Source organism: Camarhynchus parvulus, chromosome 9 (genome assembly GCF_901933205.1).
Source record: "Camarhynchus parvulus chromosome 9, STF_HiC, whole genome shotgun sequence".
Taxonomy (NCBI): domain Eukaryota; kingdom Metazoa; phylum Chordata; class Aves; order Passeriformes; family Thraupidae; genus Camarhynchus; species Camarhynchus parvulus.
The window spans coordinates 12116957-12140766 of NC_044579.1; the positions used below are offsets into that span (position 1 = coordinate 12116957).

The 23810-nt window shown below is 43.4% G+C and overlaps 2 protein-coding genes across 5 annotated transcripts in view; both read right to left on the reverse strand.

Moving 5' to 3' along the window:
- The window catches only part of ACAP2 (ArfGAP with coiled-coil, ankyrin repeat and PH domains 2), a 62327-nt gene extending 56607 nt beyond the window's left edge, over positions 1-5720 (reverse strand). For both annotated transcript variants that reach the window (XM_030954064.1, XM_030954063.1), the window contains exon 1: positions 5576-5720. In XM_030954064.1, the coding sequence (XP_030809924.1) occupies positions 5576-5628 (53 nt within the window). In that variant the 5' untranslated portion in view covers positions 5629-5720. The remainder of the gene's footprint in view (positions 1-5575) is intronic.
- Positions 5721-9674: 3954 nt separating this feature from the next.
- Positions 9675-22460, reverse strand: PPP1R2 (protein phosphatase 1 regulatory inhibitor subunit 2). 3 transcript variants are annotated; one of them, XR_004060966.1, is made up of 8 exons: positions 22255-22430; positions 17601-17708; positions 17097-17174; positions 16688-16791; positions 15355-15534; positions 13947-14154; positions 12416-12466; positions 9675-11119 (listed from the first exon to the last, which is right to left on the reverse strand). XR_004060966.1 is itself a non-coding variant. In XM_030954585.1 (7 exons), the coding sequence occupies exons 1-6, from the start codon at positions 22398-22400 to the stop codon at positions 12462-12464; spliced, it is 621 nt and encodes a 206-aa protein (XP_030810445.1). In that variant the 5' UTR covers positions 22401-22460; the 3' UTR covers positions 9675-11119; positions 12416-12461. The 3 variants fall into 3 exon arrangements, 2 of the variants coding, with proteins under 2 accessions (XP_030810445.1, XP_030810444.1); XM_030954585.1 differs by lacking the exon at positions 13947-14154 and having other exon boundaries at positions 22255-22460; XM_030954584.1 differs by lacking the exon at positions 13947-14154 and having other exon boundaries at positions 15344-15534.
- Between the last annotated feature and the right edge of the window lie 1350 nt (positions 22461-23810).

Below are 23810 nucleotides of genomic sequence, written 5' to 3' on the forward strand. Positions count from 1 at the left end.
ATGTGCTTAGCCAACATAAAGGAGACACTCCAGGCTAAAGAACAAACCTCTTCAAATCTATATTTAAAACCTGAAAGGCCATAAGGACTTGTATAATTACAGTTCCATTGCACACACACATAAATAAGCTGTCCTCTAATTCTGCAAGTACTCATTAAAGAACAGTTGTACAGGCTTAATTAACATCAGTTCTTCAGCAACCATCCTGCTGCTGTGCTAGAGCAATGTTATCATAACGTGCAGATTTTGTCACTACTTTCACTATAAGCTCCCTTCTCACTGTGGGGTTTTTTAAACATTTCCAGATAAAAATGTAAAAAGACCAAAACTGAGGAAGTTAACATTTTAAGTTCCTATTAGCAATTTGAGATAGAGTTAAGATTTTTTAGTTTGCTCTTGTTAATATAAATCATAATCAAACAATAAAGAAAAAGAATCACCATTAATAACCCTATTCTTTGTTATTCATAACTGTGCCAGGCAACTTTTTGTTATTTTAAAAATGCAGGTGCACTAACCAAATGAAGACATTCTGATTTCAGGACATTTCTCTAATCTCCATTAGGAAGGATTGTTAACAATTTACTACTAAGTTTTTTCAGATATTTTCATGTATTTCAGTGTGAGAAATTTTTCAGAGATGTATTTGAGAGTGATCTTCAATTAACCTTCTTTATTCTCAAACAATTTCCCTGAAAAAAATGCTCTAACATTGCACACTGTGCTCAAATACATCCCCCTTTCTTTAGGTCAATCATTTTCTTAATGTACATTTGAAAGACATAGTTACAAATTTAAAAATAAATCCATTGACTAGAGCCTGAGTAGAACAGGACAGTCACTGCAATCTCCACAAAAGTGCAGAATTAGAAACCTAGAATCAGTTTAACTAAGTTTAACCCCACCAGACTCCCAGCAGCATGGACAGGGATGTTGTACACGTGTAACTTATCGACACCGCTCCAAGACTGTCCTCCACGTCACTTCAGCTACAAAAAGTGCACTTCTGCAGTCTCATACAGGAAATTATAAACGTTAACAACCACGTAAGTATGAAATATGCTAAATGCAAACTCAAAAGGAAATGCTTGGCAGCTTTTTCTTTTGACTTATTGTATCTTTTTTCCTATTCTTCTGCAATAGTTTCCATCCTCCCTTGCCAAGCACGTTACAAACTTGCTTTTCAGTCCCAAACACCAAGGGCAGAAAGCCCAGACCAAACATTTCTTTGGAAATTTGTTCTAAAACAGCTAGGTAAGTCTGAGATTTTGTACGCAGAGTTCTTGGTCTCATTCCTTTTCACACTTGCCATGTGGCTGAGTTTACCCCCAGTGATTTCAGTGGAGCCACATCCATGCTGAGCTATAAAGCCAGGCTGAATGAACACCAGGGGTTTATTGCCACTCACAGCAGGTTAGGAAGCAGCTGCCCTCCAGCAGCCTTCCCACTGGAACTGAAGGGACTGCTCTCCTCATGTTCCTATCTTTACATTTTCTCCAGAAGGTAATGAGCAGACCAAAGCAGATGGATTAGGCACTTTTGATAATTTCTCTGACTACTGAACACAACATACTCCAAACAGGTTAAATAACTTACTTTCTTATATTACTCATAGTTTAAGTGACAAAACACTTACTACTATTTGGGAAACAGATGCTTAGTGACAAACCATTGGTTACATAGGGCAAAAGAAGTGAGAAAAAATACATCATAAATCTAGAAAGCCAGAAAGTGGCACAAGTGACCTCTTCAACCTGCATCCCCTGGATAAGCATGAGGTGCACCTGAGCTGGCCCCACACAGACAGAGCAGGGCCAAAGGAGAAGGAAGGCAGCACATAGCAGGGAACCCCAATGACAAGCCAGCCTCACACACAGGCCTGCCCCCAGAGCAGGGCTTTAGCTCAGGCAAAATGAAGATTCTTCACATGAGTCCCTTTGAAGGGAATACACTGTAACCACAGTTATAACCAGAAACTACCCAAAAATACTTTTACTAAGAATGGTAATTGACAACAGTTTCATTTATTTTTTGATCTACCTCATTCACCCATCATCTGTTCTGCAGCTGGGGCCTCAGGAAATGAATAGAAATTTAAATGTAAAAAAATTTAAACTTTGGCAATAGTGACAGATAAGGACAAAGAAATTATCTCAAAAACACAGAGCTTTTTATTAAAGCCTGGATCAGCTGGAATGTTTTTGAAGAGAGTTCTACAATTGCATAGATTACAAGCAATTGAATTTTGCTTTTTCTATTATTTGCTGTTTATCAAAATTGTTAACTGCTACTTAGAACAGCTGTATTTCCACATCACTTAAAATTGCTTCTCCTTTCTAGTAATTTAGTTCCAATGATTCATGTGGTTGCTACAGTAATACCTCATTGAGAAAAAACATTCTATAGGTAGAAGAAGAAAAAATGAAAATGAAACAGGAATGTAGAAGCCTGTTCCATTCAACTCTGAAACTTAAACTCTCATTGTTTAAAGGAGAAAGAATTATTTCACAATGCTATTTGCATATTTAAAAACCACTGCAGGAATGCATGATTATGTACACAGAACTTGCCAGCACAGCTCAGTTCTTATTGTTCAAGGGCTGCTCCAAAACCCCTCCTCAGCTAACTTCTTCATTTGATGGGAAGTCATTGACACGAACTGCAAACGCATTTCCGCACCAGATCTTTGGTGTGTCCATGTTTTGGGAGAGGGGATCATGACAGAAAAGCATGTGATTTCAGCAAGACTATTTTCAAAGCAAGTTTAGAAAAAAAACTACACATTTGCATAAGTGTGCCTGAATTCATAGCCTTTCTTACTACCTCAAAAATCAGTTTCTAAACATCAAGTCTCCAACTACAAATTGATTTGGCATATTGTAAGTTTACAAATCTAGTGATACAATAAGCCATTATTGCTTCAGGTTTTGTAATTCAGAGATTTCTTTATCATGTACTGGAGAGTGAAAAAAAACCTGGTATGCCTTGCTATGAAATAACTCATCATACTTCTGATGTGAGTCTTTATAGCCATTATTATCTCATCACATATCAGCACCTCAACAGCTACAAACCACCATCCCTCCACAAGCACTTTAAGCAAGGAAACAGACCTTAGGTGTTGTGATTTGGGGCCCAATTAAATCTCAAAGCCAAGAAATATCAATATGAACTTCACAAGAAGTAGATATGCAAGAATGAAAGCCATGTGGCTGAAGCTGCCTGTGGTAGCATGTTTTGAAAGATTTAAATAGTTCCCCATGAAAACAGGGATTCAGTGACTCAGGAACTCTGATTCACCTGTGTCCTCCCAGTTATCACCACAACCATAAGAAAGTAACCTGTGACATTTCTATTCATTACATACCTCCCCACAGTTTTATTTAACAGCTCTGACAGGTATACTGACAGGAAGGACAGAGGCTACACCCTCCTGCTCAGCAAGGTCAGGAGAAAGCCGCAGCTCAGCTTTGCTACAAGAACACAGAGCAAGAAGCTGCTTTATGCCCACACTACCCCCTGCAAGAACACAGGACTCTGTCATGACCTTGCTCTACATTTGTGTCTCTGTCATCCCTCAATAAAACCACTGCAGTAACCTTCATTCAGAAGGTTTCTACTCGTTGGGTTGAGTAATTTACATGAACATTAAGAATAACCAAAATTATAACAGCAAATATTGATGACTAATAATGGACGATATGGAACTTCTTCAGAAATACTACAGGAATTCTGCCTAGCAATCTTAACCATTTCCTATCAGTTAAAGGTTGGAAGGATGTTTTGATGGCATCATGTGATTACACCATAGGGTTTTCTGCAATTTATTCAAAGGTAGTAGTATCAGACTGGGAAAAAGACCATGAGGTACTAGAAGACCCTAACAAAGGGTTTTCTCCAGATTATTTTCCTTGAAGGAAAAGAATCAAGAGGGGCAAAAGGAGAATGCTACAAAGTGAATTCAAATGAACTAGTATGACTTACCTTGAAGAAACAGCAGCACACTTCTGCTCACAAATTTTAGTCACAACTTCTTGTTTGCTCGAATGTATTTAGTACTTTAGCAGGTATGAGTAACTAAAATAATGCAACTACTGGTATAGTTCTGTGGTTAAATTATGCTAATCTACAACTGCATTGCCACCAAATGGGATATACACTAGCAAGCATGTCCAGTTCAGGACACAGTTCTGTGAAACAGCTAAGCCAATGAAAAAGTTGCCTGCTGCCCTAAGGGAAGTCTCCCTCTCCACTGCCTTCCTCTAGCCTTGCCCCTGGCAGTGAAGTTTCCTCTCTCTACTCCCCATAAGCTTTAGTAGGTTTCACACCCACTGAGACGCTGACACAACTCACTAACCTGGCAGAGAACCATCCAGTCTCCTCTGCCAGGGCACCCAGCTCACTGAAGGATCCAACAACACACGTCACAGCCACCAAAAAACCCGTGGGAGAAGCAGCCAGCGACAAACTGGCAGCACAGGCAGGAGCAAAGTAGGGAAGAACAGGAACTCCAACTTCTGCCAAGGGTAAGCCATTCAACCAACCTTCCTTCTCCAACTTCCCCTACATTCCAGATACCACAGGATTGCTAAAGCTGATACAAAGAGGAGGCGTGAACATACAGGCAGAGAGCAGAGGAAGAGCAGCACTATTTCCCTCAACATCCAGAGCTCACCACAGAGCCACAGGCGCTCGAGATATGAGCTCAGCATGGGACAGGACAGGCACAGCAGTGAAACATCACGTCATGGAGCTGTTTGTGTCTCCAGCATCTAGCAGGGTAATACCAGGCACAGAAACTGGGTGAATGTAGGCACACACCAGCCACACGTCCCAAAGAGAGGCAGAATTGTGTTGATTAGATACAACGGTGTAAAATACATACATAGAATGGGTAAAAACATAAGGGAAGACTGAGGGAAACGTTGCCTGACATAAGCAGAAATAACCCTACAGCAATGATAGACAACTGGTCACTCGACTGGGGAAAAACAAAGGAGTGCGTGCCTTGCTCTGACAACAGGAAGTAAGACGATACTGAGCTTGTTTGCTGCTGGCACCCCAACAGTGGCCACACCGAATCCGGACCACAGAACAGACACAGGCAGAAGACGCTGGGAACTGAAGTGTGAGCACAACTCCGAAGAACCGAAGGCAGACCACCAAAGAGTTCACCCTCCTGAGCCCGAGTCTCAGCTGACATTGCTCAACTGACCAGCATTCCCTGCACCGCCACCATTCACCCCCATCTCCTCCAAGGCGTGACCCCAGCAGTGCTCAGTGCTCACTGCGCTGCCTCCGCAGGAGCCCAGCCCCGCACGCTGCCCACCCAGCCCCGCACACGCTGCCCCTCTTCCTTGCACTTCCCACAGGCGCCCTCCCCTTCCTCCTCAGAGCCCCCACACCACGGCAGCACCCACACAGCCCCTGCCCGCCCCTCCGCTCAGGGCTGGCTGCCCGCAGCTCGCCAGCACCTGTCATCCCCCAGCGCCCGCACAGCCCGGCCCGCCCCGCACACACCGGCCCCGCTTCCTGTCCCCCGGCACGACCCCGGCCCGGCCCTTCTCGGCGGCACCTGAAGCGCGGCGAGTCCTTCAGGCACTCCTCGAAGTCCACGGTCACCTTCATGGTGGCGGGGCGCGCCGCTGCCTCCGCTGCTGCGGCTGCTGGCGGTGGCGGCGCGGCGAACCCGGGGCGAGGCGAGACCGGGCCAGGGCCGGCGGGCGGGGCGGGCCGGGGCGGGGGGGCGGGGGCGGTGCTCGGGGCGGGGGTGGTGGCCGGAGCGCCCTGTGCCCGCCCCGCCCGGGCGCGACTGACGGCCCGGACAGCCAGCAGCGGCTGCCCGCGAGAGCGGAGGGCGCACCGACCAATCACAACGCGAGAGGGGAGGGCTCAGTAGGCAGAGCGCCCAATAAACGTGGTCGCTCGGAAGATGCAGCCAACCGCCGGCACCGCAGCGATTGCTCCCGCCCCAGCGAACTCAGAGTGACAGCCGGGGCCGCCAATGGGCAGGCGGCCGCTCCAATCGGCAGCTGCATCGCCGTGGGTGCCCGGATCGCTGCGGTCACAGCCCGGCCCGGCGTTCGCCGCCGTGACGCTGCCTGGGGCGGGGCGCGCCGTGTGGCGCCGGGCCCTGCTCAGCCTGGTACCTGCTTGGTGGCTGAGACACGCGCGGGAAGGCCCGGGCGGGCCCTGAGCAGTTGTACCGGGTGGAGCGCGGCCGCTTCGTCAGGCGGCTCCGCCCTCAGCCCGGGCCCCGGCGAGCCGCGCCGTTCAGGGGGCGGCGGGACGGGCACAGGTCGGGCTGAGGGGACCACCAGCGGGGAGAGAGAGCCAGCCCCGGTGCTCTCCAGTGTGATTCACTTCCAGATAGAGGAAATAACTGGGGGAGACTCAAAGGAGTCTGTGAAGGAGAAACGCAAACCGCAGGTTTTCCTGTCAAGGACTATCCAAGTGTGCATGGTTGGGTTTCTTACCAAACCTTCGTCCGAGAATACTTTTTGAACTAGAGTGATACAGAGTGAACAGGACCATGTTTCAGTCTCCAGTTTGCAGTCAAGGACAGCAGAACATTGTAGATTTCTGTTCGCTTAAGAGAATACAGAAAAAGATCTTTAACTAGTTAGGTGTTGCTTGATGTTCCCAGATGTAAAACTGACAGGAGCACCAGCCAGCCCCACTCCTCCTCAAAAGCAGCGACAGAGAAGAAGAAGTTGCTATCCAAGTTAAACTTGTCAAAGATGAAGCAGTCACAGGTCACAGGCTCCATCCCGCAGTCACGGGGACGGTGCTGAGAAGCTGACAGAAGTAGAGGATGTTCACTCTTGCCTACCCTGGAGTTTGAGGAGCTGCCATACCTGCTTCCAGCGAGCCCCCCTACCCCTGCAGCTTTCACACCCTCCCTCACTGCAACATCTGCACTACATTTCACCTCGTTTTATCATATTCTTCCCATTCTCTCTCCCCCACTTCCTTTCAGTACTGCAATGAGAAACAGTCAACATGGAAGGAGGGGAACATAACTTCTTTCCAAGAAGCTGAATGCCTGCTGTACCCTTACAGTCCCTCCCTCAGTTAAGGTGTCCTTTCACAGAAGCAGAGAGACACTTGTTGGTTCAGTCAGTTGTGATTTAGAATGTCAGGGTTTTTTTTTTTCCTAAGACTGTGAAATGTCAGAACCAAACTACAAGTTACACAGATGTAACAACTGTGTATTTTTGTGAGCCGTCCCTCACCAAAACTAGCCAAACGACCTCTATTTTGATTAGGCATTCAAGTCACACCCACTCAGGAAAAGCAGCATGTTAATATTTGTATCACTGAGGCTGCATTTGTGTTGTGAAATTTACTTTGCAACTGAAGTATGCAATTGAAAAGAGCTCAGCTCTGTTTTGAGGAAGAGTTTTACTTCCTAAGAAGTAGCTGCTGTTAGTCATTTTCCATTACTCCATGCTAGTGAGTGATGACTCAGTGTTGACCACGAAGAGACAGATCAGTTGTGCTTGAATACTACAACACACAAAGAAAAACACTTTGAAAAATGCAACCTTTTCTGTAGTAGAAATTCATGACTTAGGTTACCAGATCTACACTCAGGTCTAGGCAAGCCAGCAAATCTGTGTGAACAAACCAATTTACATCAAAGTTACAATAAATGACAGTCATGAGGAAATTACAATATTGGTTTAAGAATTTATCTATGAACACACCTGCAAAATTTAGCTGCCAGTTTCTTCTGAAGAGCTCCAAGAAGCCAAACATTAGATTAGTATTAGTGTCATAAGGTAGTAATGAAAACAATGGTTTTATTTATGTTGTGACACTTAACACTGGTTTCAAGTAAAATAATTACAGTAGTGAGGTGGCATCATACCACCACAAAAAAGCATGTTACAGAAACAAAGAGTGAAACTTGTACATCTTACCAGAACATGAGACAGTGAGCTGTGGAAAAAGTATCTGCAGTTTCCATGAATTGTACAAGTTGGTGGGAAAGAAACTATGGACAGAAAACATAAAATCTATACACATGAGTTAAGGCTCTTATTTGTAAGTGATCTTCCTAATGGAAGCATATTGAAAATGCTTTCTCTAAACAGGATACAGCTTGAGGACTTAAACCTGTGCAAGAAGATTCACAATTATGGTGCTGTGGAGCTCACTGTCCACATAAGTAAGTGCCGTCTTTGTTTCCTCTTTACACCACTCTGAATTGTACACATGAGCATTTACCATGTGCACCTAAAGATTAAGATGTGCAAGCAAGCTAAGTCCTCATCAAATGCAAAAAGAGAAAACATATTTCTTCTCTGTCCCCATTCAGCAGGGAACTCTAGCTGATATTTCTCAAGCAGAGGGAAATCAGACATCCCTTTGTAAAAAAAGCTATATGGAGTTTCTGGAGCTACTGCAACGTAAAACTTACCCGATTTAGCTTTTAAAATGCATCAAGGTGTAAGCACAGAAAACCAAGTAAACCAGCCTTTCAGTTAGAAACAGTGTCAGGGACATTGGGTTGGACTTCTGCTGAGGAAGACAAAGAAGCACCCTGAGCACTGAGGAAAATGCAGAGAACAAAGCCTTTCAAAAAAACCCCAAACTAAATCAAGTTTCAAAATAGCATCAAACTTGGAATTTAGGTGCTTGGTGGCACATGAAAAAGGGAGATCACACAAGCAGCTCAAAATTACCTGAGTGATGAAGGGACCTACTATACATTGTGTTCACTTAAAACCATTTTCATGCATTTGTGTACCTCCCTCAAAGCTCCATACTAATTTCATTTAGGATTCTGGAAGCCATTACAGGAAAGGTCTTTATTGGAAGTAAGCAAAGTTTGTTTGTTAAACAAAATGCTTTCTAGACCTTGTAAGGTACAAAGAAGCCCCAGTGAGCACCAAATGGCCTTGGACACAAGGAAGTGGGGGCTTAAGGAGGGCAGGACATTAGCTTGGGTAAGAGCTGCTGCTGGATTCTACCTTAACTGCAGGTCTGAAGTACCGTGGATACTTAGCACAAAGTACAGGTGATCTGTTCCACAGCTCACAGAGCACACTGCTGTTACTTGCACACACTGCTCACCACGTCCATGCTCAGTCTGACAGTGACACAGCTTTGCTGAGCACTGCCGTGCTCTCAGCAGGATTTCAGTGCCCAGCTGGGGCAGGCCAGGCCAGCAGCTGCTCAGCCTGAAATACAGCTCAGTGCACACAGGCCAACACTCTGAACACTGCAAGCTGGTTTATAAAAGGTACAAGCCTAAAGTTTTGAAATCCTATTCTTAGGAGCCAAACCGAAAGCTACAGTAAGTGACTTGACGAGTCAGAAGTATCTAAATGCTTACCCTTTGCCCCTGTTTAGTCTATGCAAGTGACCACATTTGATACAAGAAGAAATAGCACTCTGCATGTTGAAAAACTAGCATCACCACACTGGCCAGAATCAAGAGTTCAACTTTTTCTTGTGAAAAGACTCTATTAATTTCAATTCAAGACATTAAAAGATTAACTAACCCAAAACTGACTACCCTGTTACCTACTAAGGAGAGGAGATTGTTGGGAAAGGCACACTACAAAACAGAGTTAGCACAACTCACAGGTATCTTTGGCAGTGAATCCAGTCTAATGAATCATTCCTGTAAAAATCTTTCAAAGGCTCACACTTGAGAATGCATGTAACTGTAAAATAACTTTCATTCCTTTATTCAAACTTCACATATACAGTGGAGAAAAAGACATTTTAAAATAGATCCATATAATTATATGGATTTTTGCAACATATCAAATTCAGATCAAAATTAAGATATACACTGTATTTCATAACCAAGCTAAAGCTTAAGTGTGTACTTTGTGTAATAAAACCCAGGAACTACTCTGAATACTGGAACATTCACCAGTCAAATTCCACCCAGTGGGAAGTTTTTACAGCAATTTGGAGGTGCAGAATCCCTCTTTATAGCTATACAACCACACTGTAAACAAGTATTTGAATTAGGCAGTTTCCCTTCTAGCTTCCAAAAAGCCTTCATTTTACAAAAGCAGTTGCTGTAAGTTGCAATGGACACAGGAAGATTTAGACCAGTGGTTTTCAGTATGAAAATTGCCAACCCCAAAAGAGTAGATCAACAGCAGTTATCTTTAATAAAGAACAGCCAGAGCCTAAGCTCAGCACATCTTCAGTCCTGATGTGTATTTCCTCGTGGCTGGGTGTTTTTCCTCAGGTGCTAACAGCACAAACACTGTTCATGCAACTGGAAAGAACCAAATGTTTGAAACAAGAGCCAGAAGAGTAACAGTGGATGTGATTTTAACAGAAAAGCTGGAGGGAACTTGCATGTTGTCACAATAAGCCAGAGAGAGCTCCACAAAACAACCAGTCCTGATGGAAGAGGTTATGACAGTTAAATGCAAAGTTCAAGTTAGCCGTTTCTAGTGTAAAAACACTCCCTCCACTAGATGTTAGTACTGCTTTAGTCAGAAACTAACAACTGATTGCAAACACCGCTCTTAAGAAATAACATAGCTCTTGTTCTAAAGACTGGGAAAGTGCAGGCAAAAAACGTACTGAAATCTAGATTAACGGGTCAACACTTTACAAAAAAAAAGTTGTAGGACTTGAATAATCCCTTTTTAAACTGCTTAACACATCTGATAAATAGCTTACATGTCAATCTGATATAGGCTGTACCGTTTGGCTCTTGAATCCCAAAACTTTCCATATGAGACACCACATCTAGAACACTCTCAAATAAATAGTGTAAAATCAAAAGATAGTGAGGGTTTCAAAGCAAGAGTAACAGTACATCACGCAAGATAATCAGCGCTATACATACAGGGAATGCCATTCTGGTTGAACAAATTATGAAGCAGTATTCTCCATGAAATACTAGGCACAAGAATAAATCAATTAGACAGTGTTTTCTGCCTAATGGACAAGTCTAAAATTAACATTCTTGGCAATACAACATTGTAACTGATATGCTTCTTAACATTTAAGAGCCTTAATTGCAAAAATCATGAAGCGATGTTTATATTTGTGTCTTTGACAAGCAGTTACAGTTCTGGACAGATTTCTTCTATGCTGTGTGCTCCACTTTCCAGCTGGTCACGAGTAACATGTGCTGCGTAAGAGAGATTACAAAAAATAGATAATTCTTCACACCCATTGAATATTTTCACAACACACACAAATATCCTTCTGAAACCATCTTAAGTTCTCCAAAGATAATGTTTGCCAACCCATCTTAGCAATGTATAAGCTTTTGGTTGGAAAGTGCAGAAATGTCTAAAACAGTTATTTGACCCTCATGCTCTAAAGAGAGGGCCAACACCACTGTTGAGCACAACAAGCACTGCGTGCTCAGCCCCCTGGAACTAGGAGGATTTAATTCAGGTGTTTAGAACTAACACATGAGGTTCCTGAAATATCAACAAACGTAGTACTTCCCAGGTCAAATTTCAGCTCCAGATGAGGCACTTGAAATAAAAAACCCCCAAGTTTATACATGAAGGAGTACAGTCATGTGTTTTCAGGAAGTTGTCAATTCATGCTTTTGAGCAAAAGCACTGCAAAAAATCAGAGGAAACTCCTCCTCAGTGCTGATCAAAGAAGACCTCATCAAAATGATAATATTCTTTTTAAAAAGCCATTTAGGCTTGGGCATGAGTTAGATTTGGTAACATGCCGTTTAACAAGCAAACAGCACAGCTAACCAGCAGAGCTGATTGCTGTGTGCTCCCAGCCTTCTCATTCAATTCATCTTTAGGGTGACACTTGTCCTGGTTAAGAAAACACAACATATTCTGTATCTACCAAAGGCCAAAGGGCACACCCAGTCAGTGACAGCTCAGCTGCTGGGTGCCATCTGAGCAGGGTTCGTAGAGCAATGCAGCTAAATGAACCAGAGAAAGAGAACAATAGTCTTACTGCTTGTCAATTGAACTGCCACAGACAACACCCTCTGGTTGATACTTTTGTGTAGCAGAAGACAGGTCTGCACTGAAATCATCATGCTTAAATTTACCTACATCAGGAATATTTCCTTCAGTGATTTCCAAGAGAATCTCTAATGGGAAAATTTTTATGGAGAGAAACAAAGGTCACTTCTCCTGCCAAAGTCTATTTATGTTATTCATGGAGTCAAAAATAGCAAGTAGCCAGAGAAGGTGAAATGCTGAAGCAAGCAAATGTAGAATCATAGACTGGTTTGGGTTAGAAGGAACCTTATAGGACATCCAGCTCCAATCCCCCTGCCATATGCAGTCTGTGACAACTTATACTTTGTTTTCCACAAAAGAGCTTGGCTGCTGGAATCCATACACATGGCAACTTGAGGCAAGAAAGGAATGATCCATCCATTTAAAGCACTTGGTAGCCACAATGGAGACGGGAGCAAAAATATACAAAGAGTTCTCACCATCACTGACTGGACTGGCCATCTTCATTTCAATCAGCAAGAAATCTCAGTCTGTAACCAAGAAGTGCAACTTTTATTAGTGGACCTGGTGGTATCTGACAGGAGCCTCCTTAAACCTGTCCTAAGTCTTTAGCCCATTCTTTGAAAGCAGAGTGTAGAAATTAGAAGTGTACTGTTAGTTTTACTCAAATACAAACCAGACAGAATTAGAGGGTAGAAAGAAACATCAGATAAGAGAAGCACAGAATCTGTAAGGGATCTTCATGGATGGAAAAAATTCCAAGTAAGAAGAGATTCTCAAACTGGCTGAAAAACAACCCAGGAGCCAGTGGAACCCCAGAGTCACAACAGAGCACTAAGAAATGCCTCTTATGTCACATCTTTACCTGCAACAATCGTCAGTACTACAGAAGTCATGTTACTCCATGTGAATAAAAGGACACTGAATGGCAGCTCTCACTCACATAGACTGACTGGCATAATAGCTGAGTGGCAGCCACATCATCTCATGATCTCCACAACTTCCCAAGAACTCAAGTCAAATGGAAGAATTTATAAAAATATAGCTACAATACAACATGCAGAAAACCCAGGATATTTTCACTGAAGTTAAAAGCAAGCATCAGTGCTTTTAGTCAGTTTAACAGAATGATGCCAAAATGAGCCATTGCAAAATTCAACTCCTGTATCACCCAGTATAAGAGTAAGGAAACCCTCCCTTTTCTGCTCTAGACAAAAGCACTTTAAAATACAATTTCAAGTCAAAGAGCTCTTTGAAAGTTATCCAGGTGAATAATCTTTCCATATACTGTTCTCAGGAACATGAATAGTAATAGGATTTTGATTTCCTTTGCAAAGGAAACAGCCTAATTTTTAAATACTCAAGTGCTTAATGTAACCAAAAGCACAGCATGACCAAAAGTACAGTGACCAAGAACCCCAAGTAGCAAGTGTTAAATCCATCTATTTGAGAAACCTTCTGTAGATCCAATTAACATTTATTAATAAGGAGATTCTTCTGTGCCCTCAGAATACAGATGAGAGCAATAAATAATGTAATCTCAAAAAAGTTATTTCAGTGAAACTTTGATATTAACACAGCTGTGTGCTGAACATTTCTCATGTCAATGTAGGAATTTCTTAAAATGTGGACAGTGACAGAAGACTGGTTTATTAACATTTTTGTTCATATCCCATCATCCTTTGCTCAACCCTGTCTCATAATCCATCTGAGGGCATTCAATTCACCACCTGCTACAAAAGTGAGATCAGTACTTAACCTCAGAAGAGCTGATCAAGGGCAGGGATTAAAGGCTGTGATAGTTGATATAGAGATTAGGAGATAATAAAACATGAAGGTTTAAGCAGAATGATAGAAAAGTAAAGAACTGAGAACTACATCAGCTTAATGGGAAGCATTTCTATATGCTATGGTGTGGAGGTGAACCAGTTAGTTAAGAGGTTGCTACACTGGCAGACAGTTACATTTATGGAATCTATTAGCCATGAGCAGTCTAAAATTGATAATTACCAGTTGTGGCTCTGAAGCTGGTTATGAGGAAGGTGGAATGGACTTCAACAATAGAGATGGAAAAATGCTGCAAAGGTCTGCCTTCTTTCCAGTGGCGAATGCAGCTGGGGAGCGGAGTTGCCTCTGTTTTACAGCAGAGTGCAGAGAGATGGCAGCTTCAGGCCATGCAGAAGGCTCATACGGTTGGCTGCTGCAGCCCTCCTTTCCCCTGGAGAGTGAAGTTCTAGTAAATAGCCATTATAAGGCCTATGTTCAGTTACTGGATAAAGTCAGTCCAGTATTGGGTCTCAGACACATAGCTAATGACCCTTCCAGGGCAATTGTAAAGAAATTAGTCCTCCTGTCATAAATAACAGGACTAAAAGGTGCAATCCACAGAACTTAAACACGCAACTTTTCAAATCTCCTTTTTATTGCGTGGGATTTAAATGAATTTTAGATGAGTTCCTAGTTCACAGGAACTGTTGTGAAAAGCAGATGTGAACCAAGTTAAACCCATGCAGCATCTTCCCAAGTCTGCAGACCATGCTAATATCTCATAGCTTTGCCAACCACAAATGAACAAGGCTTACAGACTTCACTGCCACCAGTCTCATGAGCAACAGATGTGTGGTTTTGTTTATGCCAAAAATTTATTCAAAGTGCTGTTACATAAAGAGGTGGGGAGTGAACTGTAATTATTCACCAGAATATCATCACAAAAGTCTAAGACTTCACCCTGAGAGAAGTTTAAAGATGAAAGAGAAGGTGTCAGTCTCTACAGCTTTATGAGTTTCCTATGAAGAGACAGCCCTGAAACAGGTTCCAGCAACAGCCAGACGTTCTTCCAGTAGCTGCACTAAAAGCAAAGTTGAGAGTCTTATCCCATACTAGAGCAATGAGCTTTTCACCTCAAGGACAAGTCTGTATTGAAAACCTAACAGCAGTTTTACATTACAGTGTTTTTCCTCAGGAAGATAAATACAGTCCTCTCAACAGGGAGGAAACACTGATGGTAATCTCCCATTGCTGACTACAGGACGGATTGGGAGCAGAATAGGAAATGACCCACAACAAAAAGCCAGGCTCTACCATGTAATCATTACAAGACAGTACAAGACAGCTCCTCATTTAAAAAGGATGCTGGCAACTTCACTGCCCAGTCAGCTACGTTGGGAAAATGGTAAGAAGCAGAAATGTTTGATTTCTCTTATGCCACAACAAACAAAAGCCTACATGTTGTTTATCAACACTGAGTTTTTGTTCCAGGCTACAGATCTACCTATCAAGACAGAGTGCAACCTTACTCATGGAGTGTTACATACATACTGTACTCCTTCCAGTCATCTCACACCTGAGTATATTCATTTCCAACAGCTCAAAGGGCCACCAGTACTTACAAGTGCTTTTTAACTAACCAGTGGCTCACCGTGTTCGGTAGCTTCTGTATTCATTGTTTCTACATCTGCAGCATCACGCATCTCTTCATCCTCATCATCTTCCTCTTCTTCACCATGTAGTTCTTTTGCAATGAGCTGCCTTGCCAGTTTAATGTTTCTTCCTTCATTGTAGTGCATTTTTCTCTTCATTTCAAACTGTTTCTTTTTCTCTGTGGGCAAACAAATGGAAATAGTTGTTCCTTCCCTTAAAAAAAATCAACATATCTTCTTCAAAGAGGAACTCACTGAATAAAAATTATGGTCTTCAAGCAGTGGAGTGTTCTTTTAAAATGAGTCTGACTTACAAAAAGGATAGTAATTGGAATCTCAGAAGCACTTTTATAAGAACCTGTTTGCAACTAAGAACAAGTCTGAACCATGAGAAGCATCTGGTAGAAATACACAAAACTTAAAAAGTTTCACAAGCCTTTTTTTAAGTAAACTCAAGGACAAATTGAGACATACTGCTGGGATAGAAGATGAACTTTTGCAGATGTGTGGCTTGATTCCTGGCTAGCCACCAAAGGTCAGTGATGAGAGATATATTTACCACATGTAGAAGAAAATATTTTCCACTTTCCCCATGGCCTGAAGCCAGCTCTGCTCCATATATTAAACATCAGCATATCCAGCAGTAATGCATTATAATTCAAGTAAATTTTGCTTACTGCCAGCCCCAATGCTTTGTTCTTTTCCTTCTTTTAGTATAGCAAGGTTTCACACTCAAAGTTAAGGCCAGGAAATTTGAGAAGCACCAGCTAGTTAATACAAGCCTGAAACCTTAGAAGTATTGTTGTTTCACTGTTCCCTGAAAATGTTGTAGTCCAAGTTAAAATGAAACAACATCTCTGTTAAAGATGCTATTTGCTTTGGAATAACTGTAGACTTCCTATTGCATCCATCTACCAGTTGCTTTGAGAACAACAGAAATATCATCTGTACATTTGCAAGCAATTAGCAGCATTTTATTTGTAGCTGTACTCATTGAATTACATCTACCTGAAATATGTTCAATTTAACAACTATTCCTTCAGTCCCAAACCAGAATTTCTTACTTGAGGTGTCTTAGCAGGAATTCCCATACCTTAAGCTTGTATACAGGAAGGCAGCCAACATCATCAAATTCCTGTTTACATGTAGATCCCAAACCAAACATCCCAACTGGAGACAAGCAGCTATTTGTTCAAACACTATTTATCTCTATTTTCAAATCACAACATTTTTCTGATAGCACTTCTTCTTTGCAAATATTTCTTACAGAAAACCTGCAACTATTTGTAGGAAAAGAGGCTAATCAAAAGAAAGAAAACAACTTATGCCTACCCCGTTCTTCAGGCGTTAATTCTTCATCCTCATCCTCCTCCTCACTGCTTTCTTCTTGCCTTGCTATAATCTTGGGTCCTCTACCTTCAGCTGCAGCTGCCAGTCTACATAAATCATGCAATACAAAATGCTGAAACAGCAAGTTTTTCACTATTTAAAATACATGTCATTTCAGAATACTCATACAAACAGTTGTGTTCATTATTTTTGTCATATTTGTATGTAGTAAAAATGTGCAAGAGGTTTGAATTACCAGTAGCACTATCAAACACTGAAAACCTCTTAATTTGACAATAGCAAAAATGCAGCTTCTAGAGAAACCAGCAACAGCTTTCCACAAAGAAAGTCTAACCCAGGAAAGAGCACATTATCTTCACATCTAGTCAGTTTTTATTATTACAATACTTACTTTTTACTCAACACATCTGCTCTTAAGGGCTCACATTCTGAATCACTCACTGGATCCTCATCATCTTCTCCTGTCATGCTTGGAGGGCAAACAAAAAGTAGCCTCTTTTACTAATTTGCTCAGCTTTGTAGTTTGCTCAAGAAAACAGTCAAAACCTTACAACACCCAATTAAAAGACTCTTTTAATGCTTTAAAAGCTTTCAAATCAACTTTAAATATTGAGATGACATTATATTCTAGTACTGAAAAAAAATAAAATCAATAGAAGTAAGACTTATTTATTCCATTCAAAGGCTAAAGTCTGCTAGAACAAACCTTCTAGACTTTGTCCTTCATACTTTGTCCTTTCAGACTGTTCTCCTTATTAGAAGCTTTGTAGATCTGAATATGTTGCAAACACCCAGCAGGCCTGCACAGTAATACTACCTCACCCACAAAGTAAATTTTGCTCTAAATCCACAATTCCACCTGGCAGCACAGAGACCCACACTTTAGCAAGCATACCTGTGGTAAGGAGTACTTGGCTCATCGATTTTCATCAAGCCATAATCTTTGCCTGCAGGGTGGTACGTAGCTATGATGTTCATTTCATCCCACTTCTGGGACTTTTTACTGAAATAAGAAAAGAAAATTGAATTTTCTTATATTCTAAAACAATTAGATCTGCTTTACCAGAGAAGGAATTTTTAAAACATCATCTGATCTCTACTACATACTAAGCACAAAAAATACTGTTATGATACACAGACATGTTCAAAGTATGACTATTAAATAGTGCTCTGTACATACTTAAGTCATAACAAATTATCAGTGCAATTTAATTTCCCTAACAAGTCACAAGAGCTAAACAAACTCAATTATCTATAAACATATTCATATAATTCAGAGACTCCTGGTCTTGTTCAATGACTATCTTGTGAACTGTTTGATTTTACAGTAACTTGTAAAAGAGAATTCTTCCCCCTACTACAACCCACAAGATTTCAACAGAATCCAATACCTTTCAGTTCACCTCTGCTGAAGAAACTGGAATGATTATTAGCAAAACTGTTACATAAATAATAGCAAGCAACAAATCCCCTCCTGCAGTGAAGTAAGTAGCATAGAACAAGCTGATTATTAATACTGCTTTTGTCATCCTAAATTGGAATAATAAGCCAAGTGATTCACTGCTATAATTAAGCTGAGGGAGTTTCACATTTTATACAGACAGGCACAAGTGATGCTACATTATCTAGAATTTTCTTAGTCAACCAGAAAATGTACCATTTTATGTATATTTGAAGAAACTAAATCTCACCCACACTGACTGCTCACTGACAAAATATATAAGCCACAAGAAAAGCAATTGCCTTGTGGCCCGAGAAAGAGCCATCCCTCCACTGATCTAAAAGCCACAAAAAATGTTTAATCAACACAAACCACCATGTTCCACATTTTCTCTGGAAAGGTTATTGCAAACTTCATATAAGGGGGTCTTTCCCTTAGATTAAGCCAACAAATTTAATTTCAGAATAATACAAAAATTTTACTAATTAACATATTCTTGTTGTAAATGATTAGTTAAGGAAGCAAACATTACAGGATTTTGTGGGTTTTGTGTGGGTTTTTGTTTGGTTTGGGGAGGTTGTTGTTTGGGTTTTTCAGGGGGTGGGAGGGGGCAGTTGGCCGGAAGACTTCCACTTTACTGCTCTTGTTCAAACACAGACCGCTCCAATAACAGATCTGAAAGATATATTCAATCTCAATAACACAAGTGCTCTTAGCCAGAATAATATCTGTAAAACAAACTTGATAAAGCAAGATTCCAAGCACAACCTACATTCTACATTTACAGGATCACTGCATACTACAATGTGGGGGAAAAAAACTAAAGAGAAAAAATACAGATGTGGGGGTTGATGCTGAATCCTACATGCCACAGGCTGACACTCCAGAAATTAATACAAACTGAATGATCTTAATCCCCTCAGCACACAGTACCCAGTGCCAAGGTCTCATGTTTGAGGCTTCAGGACCATTGAATCATTTTGTGCAAACACAAGGATTGCAGCATAAGCGGACAACACGTGAGTCAGATCGCAGCGCTGGCAGGGCGGGGAGTCATGAGCTTCGTGATGACAAAGCAGGAGCTCCGCTCTAGGAACGCCACTCATTCAAAACTGTCTGGTTAGAGTCGAAAAATCCCCAGCTTACCCAGTTTAACACAGCCCAAAGTTCCTCCATGACCAACACAAGATGCTCTGTGTTGCACAGTGAGGAATTTTACCAACCAGAACACTTAGACAATGGTACATAGGGTACACAGCTGCTGTAAAGAGACAGAGCTGAGCTGACAAGGAAATACAACAGATGGAGACATTCCCTTCTCATGCCTTGTGCTCACTTGCCCAGAGCACATCAAGGTTTATAGCCCAAGCTCCCAACTCCACCTATTAATAATACTGGCAATCTTGGAACAATCCCTTTGGCATGCACTGTGCTGGAAATCAGACAGCCCACACTGAACAAGTCAGTGAGTCATAAATAAAAGACTGAACAAGTTTTTAGTGGCTTAGTTTTTCACACTTATTTTTTTAAACTCAGATTCCAACACTAAAAGCCTTGGCTGTGGAACACCTCCCAAAGCACAACCTGAAGTTCACCTAGGGCGAAAAAAAGCCATTAGTGGCAAAGAGACAAACGTGTAATTTCACCCTGCTTGTAAAAAGCCCTCACAGGAGAATGACTAAGTGCTCTGAAAACCCACACCTCCCCTGTTTGTTTCCAATTTTGCATGCTTAGGCATGTCTGCACAGCACAACACTAATGACATGGCTTAGGACCATCACAGAAAAATGCATCCTGACACCCCTTCAGATACAGAAATAGGAAATCTAATCTTCCTTAGGAAAATGAGATTTGAAAAATCTCATAAGTGCTCATTTGTATGTTCTCACATCTTTAAAAATATACAATAACTTCACTTGACACCACACCAGGACAGGCAAGAAGTTTCAGCAGCAGTAACAGCCAAGGAACACCTCTCACACCTCCCTTGTTCCTGCCATAGCAGACTCACCTCTTCCAACACAGCTGTTTGTGCACGCACACACCTCTCTAATTCCTTTGTAAAATATCACATCTGCTCGCTCACAGGCTCTTACAGGGGTCTGAAGGCAAAAAAATCATAAAATACTGTACCCCAGTGTGTATGCCAATAACACATCTGCCATTAACCCACGATCTCAGCTCTTAGGATGTAGTTTCAGTGGTGTCCCACTTTCTCAAGCTTCATTCTTGCATCACATTTTCATTAAGGAAATTTTCCACACAATGTTACCATCACTAACAGAAGCACAAGGTCAGTAATGATGCAAGTACATGAGAGCTCTGAACATCGTGCTTTAAAAGATGACAGCTGACACAATGAGCTCTTTCATCTACAGATATTTTTAAAGATCTTCAGACCTGAATTTCAATATTAGAAATAAGCAGAAGAATTAAGAAAACAGATATCTGAATTTATTAACTAATCTTCAATCTCAAAGAAAAATCACAACTGTACTACTTATTCTTCTAAAACCAAAATTGTTTAGCTGAAATCAGAAACAACACTGATATATTGATACATTGCTCACCAAAAATAATACCTGCACAGAAACCAGCTTTATATACCCTGTACTGAGCTTTCCAGGAATTTTTCTAATGCAACCTGCCAGGTTTAGCCAATATCTTTCAACTTGCAAGGCAGTTTCAGAATTAATCTGACTTTATTGGCTCATGTTGGTAAACAGGAAATAGAAGCTGGACTCTAGCCCACTAACTGCTACCCAAGAAATTATTGTGTGCAATAACCAATATACCATACACTCATCAGTTCATACTCCAATTTCTACTCATTTTTCAAGATGGTACAAAAGAAACTGCAGAAAATTAAACACAGACTACCAACAGCCAGTTGAAATTTATGTCTGGTGTGGTGCTAAACACATCAAGCTACATATTAGAACTAAAGAAAAGGAAAATAAAAAATCACATTTGTGTAACATATTGCTACTTACACTCACCTGTTTCAAAAACATCATCTCATTCATTCAGTTAAAATTTTTCTCTGGAAAGCAGGAGCAGCTAACACAAGCAACACTGCAAAAGCTCTTCTTTCTTACCTTGCTGACTTTAGACTACATTAATGACTTAACTAGGCAAACATGAAAGTAGTACTACCATAATAACAAAAAACCGACCAGCATGACCATTTTATCATTACTTCTCTCCTTGCAATAAGGTGCCAAGAAAAGAAAACTGTCCAAAGCAAATCTGTAAACACTGAGTTCAGGTCAAACCTTGCTCATCATAACTTGACGGGGAATCAGAGCAACGGCAAGCAGCACATGCTGGGTGCATCAGGAAAAGTGTAGGATTCTGAACCAGCAAGGACAGCTGAAGACCACTTCTGGCATATCTGGACTAACTAGGCATGTTACAATTAAACCAAGACTTTCATGTCATTCAAATAACAAACCACAAGGCTGTGCACATTTTCAAGTGTGAGATTTTTACGGATGGCTCCTGCCCAACCGAGAATACATCTTGATGATGTTTCAGCCCAGGAGAGGTCCCCTCTCCAGAGACATGCTTTTGATTACAAGAAATGAGCTGCCTATGAGAAGGCTGAGAATAAATCAAGCGCATTTCCCAAACTGTGAACTATTCTCGTAGCTTTGGTAAAACCCTTTGTGAGCTGCCACACTCAGCAGGTGACATCCACTCCTCGGCAGGAGCCACGGCGACATGCGAGCAGCGCTCCCCGCCTCCGCTCAGGTGCACACCCGGCACCCCCGGGCTCCGAGCGGAGCTCCGGGCTCAGGAGGAGCTGCCACTGCCGGATCGCGGCATTCCCGGGCTCCCAGCGGAGCTCCGGGCTCGGCAGGAGCTGCCGCTGCCGGATCCGCACAGCCGAGCGGAGCCGAGCTCCGGGCCCGCCGCCGCACGGGGGGCACGGCAGGGACCCCTGCCCCGCCCGCGCAGCATCCCCCGGGCCCGGGGCACAGCAGCAGCAGCCCCGGCTGGAGACGCCGCCCGGCCGAGCCCGCCCCGCGGGCCCCTCGAAGGAGCGGGACGGCCGGAGGGAGGCCCTGCGGGGACCCGCCGCCGTCCACCACCACCGGGGCCTCACCCTTGCTCGTCCTCGTCGCAGGCCTGGCTAGGCTGTCGCGCCCCCACGGCCGCTCCCGACGTGGCCTTGCTGCCGCTCTTCTTCAGGATGCCCTTGATGGGCCCCCGCCGGGTCGCCGAGGCGTCCGGTACCGACGGCTCCTCCATGGCCGCGCCGCCCGCCCGGTTCCGCCGCCGCCGCCGCCACCGCCCCGGCCGGGCCCGCCCCGCGCCAGCGCCTCAGCCCGCGCGCCTGCGCCCCCTGGCGGCCGGCGGACCGACAGCGCCCCCTGCTGCCGTGAGCCGACGAGACCGCGAGGGGGCGCTCTGCGTGCACGGGGAGCGCGGACACCGGGATAAAGGGACACACGGACACGGCACGGACACGGACACGGGGATAGAGGGACACACGGACACGGCACGGACACGGACGGGAACACAGGGATAGAGGGACACACGGACACGGCACAGACACAGATACACGGACACAGTGACACTGGGACACACAGGCACACGGACACAGAATCACGGAATCGGTCAGGTCAGAAGGGGTCACATTGCACAGGACTGTGTCCAGATTGTTCTTGAATATGTCCAGTGACGGAAACTTCACAGCCTCTCTGGGCAATCTGCTCTAGTGCTCCATTACCTGCGCAGTAAAGAAGTTCTTCCTCATATTCAGGTGAAATTTCCTGTGCATCACTTGCAGCCTATTGCCTCTCATCCTAGTGGTTGGCACTACTGAGAAGAGCCTGGCTCCATCTTCTTGGCATCTCCCGTTCAGATCCACACCTCCTTTGATGAGGACACACGGACACAGAGGTCTGGCATGTGCACAGGGCTGGTGTGTGCTGCCCTGAGGGCGTCTGCACATCCACGGAGCTCTTGGCGCTGTGTGGGGCTGGTGCCTGCTTGGCACTCCCACCCACACCCGAGGGTTTGGCACGTGCGGGGTGTCCCACATGTGTGCTCTTGTGCTGGGGACACGAGCTGGCAGTGGCAGGGCAGGCTGCAGCTGGGCTGTGATGTCCCCAAGCTCTCTGTGATGCCATGCAGAGATGCCCCCAGCACACCGTGTTTGCCAGGGCAGCTCAGGTTTGTCACGGTGTCTGTGGCACAATGAAGGAGCCAGCGTGGTCTCCAGAGGGCCCAGGCATGACAGAGGTTTGTCTGTGAGTGAAACATTCCCACTTCTCAGCTGCACCTGGAGATCCCAGTTCCCAGCCAGATCCAGTGCTGGGCAATGCTTGCCCTGCCCATGGGGCTGCAGGTTCACCCCCTAGGGCTCAGTGCCTGCACAGCCACCGTGCCATGGGCTTGCATCACACACAATGAGAGCTACAGCAGCACCATCCATGGGAGAAGGAAAATAGGAACCCAACAAAGCAGTTATGAAATGATTACACCCAGAATCTGACACACTTGGGAATAACTGTGCAGTTGTTTGTATCCTGGCATGTCCATCATCCTTATAGCCTGAAAAATCGGGTGGAGTGTTTAATTCTGTGTCACAGGAACTGTGGCATTAGGATTTGAAAGTTTAAAGGGATAATGATTTCAACATGGCACTTGTTTCTG

Excerpts from the sequence above, each read along its gene's own strand:
- PPP1R2 (XM_030954584.1), bottom strand. The coding sequence starts at position 22,400 with ATGGAGGAGCCGTCGGTACCGGACGCCTCGGCGACCCGGCGGGGGCCC. Across the intron at positions 16,792-17,096 it reads GCAGATGTGTTGAGTAAAAA|ACTGGCAGCTGCAGCTGAAG; the intron begins GTAAGTATTGTA and ends TGATTTATGTAG. Across the intron at positions 15,535-16,687 it reads ATTAACGCCTGAAGAACGGG|AGAAAAAGAAACAGTTTGAA; the intron begins GTAGGCATAAGT and ends GTTTGCCCACAG.